This window comes from Gekko japonicus, unplaced genomic scaffold, assembly GCF_001447785.1.
Source record: "Gekko japonicus isolate JY-2015 unplaced genomic scaffold, Gekko_japonicus_V1.1 scaffold800, whole genome shotgun sequence".
Lineage (NCBI taxonomy): Eukaryota > Metazoa > Chordata > Lepidosauria > Squamata > Gekkonidae > Gekko > Gekko japonicus.
The window spans coordinates 353766-365136 of NW_015164693.1; the positions used below are offsets into that span (position 1 = coordinate 353766).

At 45.5% G+C, this 11371-nt stretch overlaps 1 protein-coding gene across 1 annotated transcript in view; it reads right to left on the minus strand.

Annotated features, from left to right (window-relative positions):
- Window positions 1–1701: 1701 nt before the first annotated feature.
- The window catches only part of ARID1A (AT-rich interaction domain 1A), a 125508-nt gene continuing 115838 nt past the window's right edge, over window positions 1702–11371 (minus strand). The window contains exons 17-21 of the mRNA XM_015409445.1: window positions 11247–11371; window positions 11021–11117; window positions 6963–7833; window positions 6087–6217; window positions 1702–4666 (exon numbers count right to left, since the gene is read on the minus strand). The exon at window positions 11247–11371 is cut by the window's right edge and continues 25 nt beyond it. Coding sequence (XP_015264931.1) covers window positions 2942–4666; window positions 6087–6217; window positions 6963–7833; window positions 11021–11117; window positions 11247–11371 — 2949 coding nt within the window. The 3' untranslated portion in view covers window positions 1702–2941. The remainder of the gene's footprint in view (window positions 4667–6086; window positions 6218–6962; window positions 7834–11020; window positions 11118–11246) is intronic.

Genomic DNA, 11371 nt, shown 5'->3' on the forward strand with positions numbered 1-11371 from the left:
GGCAATGTGCTGCAAAACCCTTCTGTGCGCGGGTTTTGGCACGCTTCGCTGTACCACCCTCTCATTGCTTGCCGCCGTGGCTCTCTTTCTCGCCGTGAGGTCTTTTTTCCCTTCATTGTGCCCGGCAGCGTCTCTCTCCGGGGTGGAGAGGAACCCATCGCTGTCTTCCCTGGCTGCCATATAGATAGAAGACTAATTAAGCAGGAGAAGAAACTGCTCCATGAAGACAGTCCCACTATGGGGGGAGAGGTAAAAGTAGGAGGTGAGAAAGCGAAGTAGAACAGGGTAAGAAACGAGCAAAGTAGTGAGAGAAAGAGGAATGGAGTCAGATATCAGAAAAAGGATTAGGCAAAGCCTAGACCTAGCTGCCTTCCCTAGGCAGGAAAAGAACTGAGCCTAGGGTAACTCCCACCACAGGAAACAGGAAGTTATTGAATTAGTCCTGCCTCCCTAAAGTGATGGATGGGAATCACCCACAAGATGGCCTCCACCTCAGAGGGAGCAAGGTATTGTTATGCTTTGGAAGCTGCAAACAATTCCAGATGTTGATTATTGATGTTCTAGGATTTGACAGTAATGGGGGAGGACAGGGACTAAAAATTGTAAAGTTGAAGGAAATCCAGAATTCAGATAGACACTTCAGAGGAAGTGGAATCCTTTTATGGTGAGATTTTGGACAGATATATGGATTTGGAAATGCAGTGACAGATGTAGAAAGAATTTTCAGCTTTTTATAAAAATGGGAGTTGAGAATATTGTCTTCAACGCATGTAAATTCTTGTTTGTTGTGTTGTAATCATTAACCATTCTTAATTAAAAGAGGGGAAAACACATTGAGATGTAGCAATAAACATTTTATCTCTGGCAATGGCTGATTCACACATGCAAATCACTGCAATGTTCCAGTCACTGAGCATATAGATATATGCCTCAAAGCTTTTTAGAAATATTTCCCTCCAGCTGGAAGTCTTGCCAGGAAAATACTGATTTGGTTTTTATAAACTGTCCTACTTATCAATTCATAAGATTCCCCTAGTCCCAACTTTTGCCAGATAAGTACCATTCACTTAAAATAGCATTTCAGCGGTACAAAAGTGTTTTTATGGTACTCCTTGTTGATAATTAAAGTAGATAATTGCCATTTCCCTATTTGGCCAAAGAAACTACTTCTTAAAAAATTGCTGAGCTACAGAAAGCTTAAATAATATAAGTTAAGACTCTGAACACCCCAAACACACTTTATATAGACAAACTTAAGCTGAACACCTTAACTGGAAGGTGTTTGTGAACAGAATATATGTAGAGATTAATACTAGACAAGATACTGTAGTCAGTCCACAGGCCTGGGAACCGTAGCGTAAAGAAAGGTAAGATCAAAGATATTCCAGAACCAAGATAAAATTCTTTTCTAATATTCAAAACAATTATTTGATGATTAAAAGAAAAAAAGAAAAACAATGAATTATACTTTTTGAAATAGGGTCCTCCCTTTCTTTAAAGTCAGTTTTACTGCTCATTGCCAACTTCCTTTTCCCCTTGGAACATGTTAGATTTGTCAATCCTGACTACATGATACAGAGAGTGGCAAAAACCTGACAAATAATAGTAACAGTCAGCAGCAAGCAAGCTGTGGCCGTTCAAAATGAAAACCCTCACAAACATCTTACCAAGATTTAATGTACATTTATTCTTAACACGTGGAACATATAGTATAAAGATTTCATACTGAATAAATGATATTCATTAAGCCAAAAAAAGGAAAAAAGGGAGGAATTTACATCAAGTTTTTTTAGCTACATCGTCTGAAATACAAATATGCAGAATTCATCACTGAAAAAATCTCAATTGTGTTTCTTCATCAGGAACTTCAACTGAACCTAGAACTTTTTCACACCTCGATTAGAAAGAAATAAAACAAAAAACCCCAGGAAAAAAATAAAACTATAAGTTGATTGGCTGCAGAGACAGCAATGACTTTATACACAGAGACCTGTACAGCATCCTCCAAAGAGAGAAAGAGAAAGAGAGAGAGATGTCTGGCAAGAGATTAAATAATTGGTGTCTCGTTTTCGCAGGTCATCAACTCGTTTTTTAACTCGTCATACTATAAAGAGGAGGGGGTGCAGGGAGAAGGGGAACAGAACTGCAAGGAGTTTGAGGGCATGTGCAATGTACAACGTCATATATATATACACACGTGGCAGCGATTCGGCTGCAGCTAAAGGTTAAAACCAGTTCTAAAGAGGTGATCTCAGGGTTATTCATACAATCAAGGAGGAAGAGAGAAAAAGAGGTCAGGGTGTTGTAGGTTCACACATGATACTTTGGGGGAAAAGCCTTTTTTTTCTCCTCAACAATTAAACTAAAAACATTTTTAAAAACTACAGCTTGCTGCTGATCCAGCTTTTTTCTTCAATGTGAGACATTATTACAGTATGTTTACAGTTTAAGGTGTACAGTACATGAAGTTCTACACTCTACTGCACAGGCCTCCATCTGGACAAGGTCTGTTGAACTGGTAGCTTCTTGGTTCCTGCAAGATTGTGAATGTACAACGATAAACCACACAAGAGTTCAGCAGTCACTTTTTTGTCCTTCAGAGTTTACCATTAAAAACAGTTATGATACTAGCGCCTGTCGATGCGATAAACAGGACAAAGTTGGTTTTTTCCCCAAACTCACTGTAAACGACAGTAACTTTGGTTAAAATAAAAAAGTCTTTTTTTTAAAATGTAGGCAGAGCTTTGTCTCCTTGAACAGGGGCTTAGGACAGATCTGAAGGGGAGGGGGAACATCTTTTCCCCAAGGTAGAAGCAGGACAGCGCAGGGCAGACAGTGGATTCTGAGGTGGTTTTGCATAAATAAAGGGGCAACAATCAGTTTTCTAAAGTCCTCCACTCACTCACACACACACAGGGGGGTAATAGGCATCCCACGGCTGTCATGACTGGCCAATTAAAAACAGTACATCACAAATAACTTGCGAGACCAATGAGTTCATCAAGGGTGACACGGAGATGTCCAAGAGCCGTGACTCATATAACGTGAACTCGGAGTGGTTCTCGTCCACTTTGGCCAAGGCAAGCAGTGCCCGGGCGGCCCGGCGCATCATGTCCACGCTCGTTGGCTCAAAGGGAGGGTTTTGCATGTGCATCAAACTGGCTTGGCTCTGTTGGAACTGAGTAGCTGCCAGGCTGTCCTCCAAAAAGCCTAACAAGTTGCCAATGCTGCCCTTCTGCACAGCAATGGCTCTAGCTGCCAAGCTGTCGCCCTGTGCCAAGTTGGCCAGTAGTACCACAGCCATCTCCCGGCAAACTGGGTTCTTTCTGTCACTGAGGAAACGCACCATGGTGCTGTAGAGTTTTTCCAAGCGACTGAAGGGTGGTGTAGCAAGGATCAAATCCACATTGTTGTCCTGGATGCTGAGTTTGCTGAGAGTTTCTAAAACCAGTCTCTGAGGCGAGAGGACAGCATTAGGACCCAGAGTTGGAAAAGGATCTTGGGCTTCTGCAGAAGGACACACGGCCCAGTGGAGGAGTCCATCTAGGATAGGCAAGCAGATGCTCTCTGGGTATGGCGAAAGGTCTAGCTGCCCAGAGATATTGGCCAGTGTGACCAGCGTGTTCTCACGCAGGATCTCCAAGCAGTCCCACCACCACTCCACTTTGTTGCAGCTCACGCCTTGGTCCTGCTCCTCCTCTTTCTCGTAGGTCAGTGGTGCCTGCTTGCGTTCTGGATGCTTATGGTGAAGAAGAATCAGTTTCCCTAGAATCAGCAGCAGACCAGGGTGTTTGGACATCTCAAAGTCATTACCTGGCACAAATGATAAACTCCTGATGATATTAGACACGCAGATGCAGCGTTTAGACAGCGAGTCCTGCCAGTCTAGAAGCGTACACAAAGGTGTCTCATCCTTACTATGAGGCTCATCCTCCAATATTTTTATATTTCGGTGGCTCTGAGCAGGACTGATGCCAAATGGGAATTTACTGCTCTCCTTTGTCACCTCCACATTCCTGACCTCCTCCTCCTCCGCCAACGCACCTGGCCGTGCTGAAAGCATGTCATCCATAGTTGCTGTTATCCTTTTCTCCGGAGGACCATCCAATGGAAGGGACCCTCCCTCTTGGGCACCCGGGTTGCTCTCAACTACAGAACGTTTTCGCAAAACAGAGCTGCAGGAAGCTCGTTTGTGAGCCAGCGGCAGCTCCATTTTGCTCTCGAAGTGGGTTTGAATGTGTTCAGTGGTGTCTCCCCCACCAATCCGCCAGTGCAGCAGCCCACTCTCAAACTCCTGTACCCGGCCAAGTTTGTCTGAATAATCTACCACAAATGGGTCATTCTTCTGCACTATCTTGACTGGAAGCTTGTCAAACTTACTGACCAGTTTTTCCTCGTTCTCTAGAGGCGCTGCAGCTTTATTTGTGAAGGCAGCCTCTTCTTCCCCTTCCTCCTCTTCCTCCTCCTCTTTTTCCTCACAGTTTGGGCTCCGTGGCTGCTCTTTCTCCCCATCTTCAGGTGCGGGACTTGAAGACTTGCAGAACCTTTCAGGACCCAATAATGTTCTTTGCCCTGGATCTCCCACCTCGTATTCTTTCAGGATTCCAAATATTTCAATCAGGCAACGCCGGAAATATTCCACCAGTAGCTCCAACAATCCTGGCAGCTGTAAGATTTAAAGGGGGGGGGGGAATACACATGAGAAAGCAGGTAAGAGAGAAAAAAGCACTATTGTGCCACTATTATCAACTTCTTAGAATACCACCTTGCAGTATTATTTATAAAGGCATTTTTAATCAGAGGATCAGTTAATAACATTTTTCCATTTTCAAGAGAGAAATCTAGTGCTTTTTATTCTGTAAACACAGGCATAAAAATATTCCACATTCAACAGAAGTTTCTCATTACAATAGTAGCTAGCATAAGAATGAGAAATGGATTGGGGAGGGGCCTTGGCTCTACAGCAGAACACATTCTCTGTAGGTTCAGTCCCTGGCATCTCCACTGCAGGGCTGGGTAAGACATCTGCCTGAATATCCAGGATAGCCATTAATGGTTGCATGGACAGTACCGGATTAGAGTGACCAATATTCCCACTCAGTATGAAGTAGCTTTGTATAAACGTTAAAGTGAAGACACAAAAGACAACCCAGATGCAAGAGTTTAATAAAAGCCTCCTTGTCAAATACCAGCCTAAAGGAAATAAAAGTATTTAAAAAGGAAAAGAAGGCAGTTCACCATTCGGTTATCCACCCCACCGCCACCCAGGTAATATGTATGAAATTGCAGATAATCTACTCCAGAAAGATGTTACACAGATAGGATAGCTGTGCATGCAGTTATCTAAAATGTTCATACACAGTGTATACATACTCAATGGAAAGTCCTTCAGCTATTGGGCCCAAGGCTATATTACGCTCACCCCTTAAAAATCTGTACCCAAAAAGCTCAATTCTATACTGTGTATTATGCAACTTTTGCTTACTTGTGTAACATTTTGTTTCTTCTAGTCATACAGAGGGGTAAGAAGCCAGGAAGAGCATTCAAATCCTCTGGCTTGATTAGTGTTACCCCACCCCCATATCTTCACATGGAATAATGACTAGAAACTCACTGTCCTTAAAACAATCTCATGACACTGAATTCTATACTGTGCAGAACACAGGCAGGTCCTAGACAGAATAGCATTGTTCTCTACTTTAATAGAAGAAGAAGAAGAAGAGGAAGAGGAAGAGGAGGAGGAGGAGATTGGATTTATACCCCACCCTTCACTACCCAAAGGTGTCTCAGAGCGGCTTACAAACTCCTTTCCCTTCCCCTCCCCACAACAGACACCCTGTGAGGTAGGCGAGGCTCAGAGAGCTCTTGACAGAAACTGCTCTTTTTCAAGAACAGCTCTTATCAGAGCTACGGCTTGCCCAAGGCCATCCAGCCAGGTGCAAGTGGAGGAGTGGGGAATCAAACCTGGTTCTCCCAGATTAGAGTCCGCGCACTTAACCACTACACCACACTGGCTCTGCTTACAGCTTAGCTGCCCATGCCTGTTTTCTTGCTTTGAGTCCTGTTCCCAGAAGGTGTCCACCCACCTGGCTGAGGTTGAAGGTCATGATGCTGTTGTCATCATAAAGTAGGATGTTGATGGTATCTAAGGCCCAAGTGCTTTCAGCCAATAACCCAGACTTCAGAGACATCATCACTCGCCAGGCTTCTGGCGTACCTGCCACAAACACAAAACACATTTGATTCCTGTCAGCTACAAGAACAAAACTAGCCCCTTAGTTCTTCTTTTTTTAAATTGAAAAGGAAGCAGGAACCACCCAGCAAGATGTGGAGGACAGTGCATGCCTGCAGTAATCCCAGCCCACAAGGAAATCTCCACTGTGCTCTCATTTGGTCCTACAGCTTTTCCATAGCAGAAATTCCCTGTAGATCTAAAATAGTAGTTGACAGATGAAGAGAGCCTTATATCTATTTAATTTATAGACTGCCCTCCTGTACGCATAGGGCTCAGGGCAGTGAACAACATTCCAACAATATTACAAAACTGTTAAAAGATCAATCGCTAATTGAAAGCCTGTGTGGACAGAAATATTTTGGCCTGGCACCTAAAAGGGAGCGGTGCCAGGCAAGCCTGGTGGAGAAGAGCATTCCATAAGCAATGTGCCCCTACTGAAAAGTTGCTGCCTACCTCATCCCTGAAGGAAGGGGCATAAACAGGAAGACTTTTGAACCAGATCATACTTGGCAAGGCCGGACAAAATGGGAGGAGATGGTCAACATACTGAATAATACACAGTATATGCAACCCCCCCTAGAATACTACCAGATCATCGTAAATGATCAATTCCCAAATTGTCAGAATTTGTTTATGAGCCTTTTACCTTCGTGTACTGTTTCAGTGAGACACCAACAGGATGACACTACCCAACCAGCAACACAAGAGACGAGAGCTTAGAAATTACCAATGTCTTTTGTGGTCAGACGCCGCCTTTGCTTCAGCACAGGTTGTGTAGCTTCCACTGATCCGGGTGGGAATGTGATGTCCCGTCGTATCATAGGAGGCTGTACGGCCGCTGGTGTTATATGTGAGGCAGGGACTGGGGGCCCTGCCTTCTGCATTTTCATTCCCGAGTGCAGAAACGGAGATTTACTTGGAGAGGTGCGGTTTTCCACCGGCCTGGGAAGAGGTGCTGGACTAGATACCTGAGGAATGTGATTCTGCATGCTAGGTGGGGTCTGATAGTTTGGCTGTGGCGGCCTAGTCATGGGGGGCACAGGGGCAGAGGGACCATAAGGAGGCTGACGGTTCCCATGAGAAGGCCATGGTCCCTCGTGATTAACTCTCTGATCTGGGTGTAGCATTTCATCTGTTCGATTCACTCCATGATAAGCAGGCCCTTGTGGTGCAGAGCCTGGACTCTGCCGGTTGGGATAGCCGTAGCCCATCTCGTTACGCCCTTGCCACATGCTGCCCTGCTGAGGGCCCTCTGGAGTGGACTGAACAGGACCACCCATCATCTGAGGTGGCATATTCTGTTGTGTGCTGGAGCCCGGGGGAGCAGAGACCCTATCTCGGCCAAACTGGAATGGGAACTGGTTCTGCGGCCCGCCAGGTCGGCGGTCAGTGGTGGAGTATGTACTTCCGTACTGGTTAAACATTTCCTGCTGTGGGGAAGGCTGAGCAGTTTGCTGCTGGCTTGGTTGCTGGGTCTGCGCTGGAGGCAGCTGCTGCTGGGTTTGGCCCTGGCCTGTGCTATACGATACACTGTACATCTCCCCTTCATGTCTTTTGGCTGGGGGGCCATAGTTGCCATCCATGGGTCGTTTGTAATTCTGGAAGAGGAAAAAAAGTTGCATCCATTTGTAATCAGCTCTCTTTTCAGGATAAAGGCATACAGGAACCACTTTTACAAAACGTACAAATTCCAGAAGTTTCCTGTCATCCTCCACAGAGGGGTTCTCTTATGTACTAGGCAGCTTTGGGGCGAGTTCTCCTTTTGAACCAAAAAATGATCAGCTGTATTCTCGTCTATATAATATACGTATACTAGGAATAAGGCCTGTTTTGGAAATAAATACGAGTTCTAGAAAGAGGCTCTGGGAGTGCCCCGGCCTTGGGCACTCAGCGTCAATTTGGTGTGGCGACATCAACAGGATATAATGACACAGAGACCACTATTTTCTCAGGAGGAACTGATCTCTGCTACCTGAAGAGGAGTTGTAATTTTGAGTGATCTCCACCCCTCACCTGGAGATCGGCAACAATGGTTCCCCAGGAGGAAATGGCTGGTTCGGAAGGTGGAGTCTATGGCATTGTGCCAGTCTGAGGTCCCACCCCTCCTCAAACCCCACCCCCTCCAGGCTCCACCCCTCAAGTCTCCAGGAATTTTCCAACCTGAAGTTGGCAACTCAAGCTCCTTCCCAGCCAAGCATCAACCTGCTGTTATCTGCCCCTCACTCTTCAGCTTTCCGTCTCCTCCCCACACAGATGCAGCCTCTACCGTACACTGACTGCTACGTCACATTGGCTGTCATAGGAGGGCCATCTCAGCAGAGTATAAGGACACAGACTCCACCATTTTCTCCAGGGGAACTGATCTCTGCCATCTGGAGAGCAGTTGTAATTCTGAATTATCTCCAGCCCTCACCTGGAAATTGGCAACAATGGTTCCCCAGGAGGAAAAGTACAATGGGGACCAAAGCAGCTTACATCATTCTCTTCTCCCCCTTTTGACTGTGAAGTAGGTTAGGCTGAAAGTCTGTGACCTGTCCAAAATCACCCATTTAGCTTCCATAGCAAGAACCTGGGTCTAGCAGACTGTGCCCGAAGGACTGACTGCTACGCCTAGGGTAGCCAAGCTCCAGGTGGAGCCTGAAGATCGCCAGGTATCATAGACTCTACCATAAATTCTCCAGGAATTTCCCTACTTGGAGCTGGCAACTCTGGTCAGGACTGGCCCCAATGAGTTTTCTCCCAAAGGCCAAATTAGACATGGAAGGGGCCTTTTACTGACAGAACCAAGCTTGGTTGCCTAGCAACAGGCACTGAGGGGAAGGTAGGGTTGCCATCTCTGAGTAGGGAAATACCTGGAGAGTTGGGGGGCAGATCCTGTGGAGGGTAGTGTTTGGGGGGTGGCGGAAGGAGTCAGCAGAGTATAATGCCATAGGGGAACTGACCTCTGCCTGGCAGACCCCCTGGCAGACCCTGCTCTGAAGCGCTAACTGCTACGCCTAGGGTAGCCAACCTTCAGGTGTAGCCTGAAGATCGCCGGGTATCACAACTGAACTCCAAACAACAAATCTCCTCCCCAAAAAAAGAAAATAACTGCTTTGGAGGGTGGACTCTATGGCATTCTGTTCAACTGAGGCCTCTTCCCTCCCCAAACTCTGGCTTCCTTAGATTGGCTTCTATAGACACAGAATATCCAGGAATTTCCCAACCTGGAGCTGGCAACCAGAGTCAGGACGGACCCCAATGAATTTCTCACAAAGGCCTGGAAAGGGTTTCCTTCTACCAGCAGCCACTGAGGGAAAATTAGTCCCACAGAGGAGCCAAGCAAAAGAAGTGTCTTCGTCAGGAGAGACAGCCGTTTGCCAGTAATTCTGACAGGGAACAGTGGCTGAGGTGGGAGTGGGAAGGGAAGAGGAGCAGACCCAACACCCGGCCAATGGCATGCAAGTACTAAGAACATAAGAGACGCCATATCAGAGAAGTTACCCCTTTTAAAGTTAAAACTCTTGAGTGCTGGCTGACGGGCCAATGGCTGATGGAGCGCATTGCACAGCCAATGGGAGAGCTGGAAAGTGCCACCCCACTACTGAATTATAGGAGAGATCATGTACATATGTTTAATGACCAGGCTGGAAGAGGTCTCCAGTAGAGCACACTAAAAAAACCCTTATTTTGCGCTTCTCTTACTGTGTTCAGGACTATTTCAGAACTCTTTAGAGGTGGACATATTTTCCTTAATGTATCAAGAGGGTAACCATACAAGCACTGTCTTAGGATTTAGACTGGGAAATGGATCAAAGTTTGGTCAACTGAGCCATCATGCAGTGAATTGCACTTGTGTTCAGAGATCTTGCCCACGAGGGCTTGCTAGGATCACCTCGGGAATAGGCAACCAGAACCACAGCCACGTAACTGTGATACTTGCCTACAGAGCATGAACATCCTTTGTGATAAAGTGGTCTTTGGCAAGCCATGATGGCAGAATTATGTCGCAAACAAGAAAGGTCCCTCCTGCCAACAATGTTTGTAGTTCTTTATCAGACCCTTTGCCCTTCAAATATCCAGCTATAATATATTCATAACACAAAGACTGGGGATAATAAAAATATTGGATTTTTGCCTACAGACCAGGTTTTGCAGCTGTAAAGTATGTAGTAGGCAGCTTTGGAAGGCTTAATGGCAAACTTTCCTCTGCAAAATGTACCACACAGCCATTCTGAATTACTTGTTGTTCAGTAATCCTATAAACCCTAAACATTAAAAAAAATTGAATATAATCTTGCTTAGTGTTAACTGATGCTAAAGAAAACTACAGGAAGCGTAGAAGTGGTCCTACTCAAAATGTCTTGAGAACCAATGTCGGTACAGGCCAGTTCTTCACCAGCTTGTGGGAGGGGGTGGCACCTACACAAACATCACTGTACTAAAATTTAAGTTTTCTCAGCTACATTCATAGCTGCAAATATTTTAGTACATTAACTTCCTCCTCAAACAACAGAAAACCCTCTATTTTGTGTTTTGTTTCTCCTGCAAAATCCACAGCACAAGACAAGCCAAAGCCAGTGAAAGCTTGATTGAGCCTATAGTTCCTTGGGTCTGGAACACTCATAGAGAATTTCTGCAAGATTCAGGCATGAACTGAAGATCCTGAAAGCCCCCACCACACCTACAAAATCATCAAACTGCACCATCTGCTAAAAAGAGCCAATCCTCCAGACCAGACACATCCATTGCCTTCCACAATTTCTCATCATAATCTCTGCTACTTCAAAACCTTTCAAAGCTCACCTGCTGTTGTGGTTGATAGAGGGTGGTTTGTTGGCTCGGAAAGGGGCTGCCAGAGGATGTACCTTGAGTGGAAAACTGATTGCCATAGGAATCATGTCTGTAGAAAGATCAGACTATTACTTTGCTGCCCAGATGAATAGAATACCGTAACATTCATCTGTTAGAAGTAGTAGTAGTGTTGATGTAACTGACATTATGGGAGGGACGAAGCCAAGTTTGCACTTACCGCTGCTGCTGTTGCTGCTGCTGCTGCTGAGGATAACGGCTGGGAGAGTACATCCCTGAATCAGGAGTGGAAGGCATAATGTTGGGCTGGGGTGTTGCACTTCCTAAGTTGGCTTCAGGTCCCAT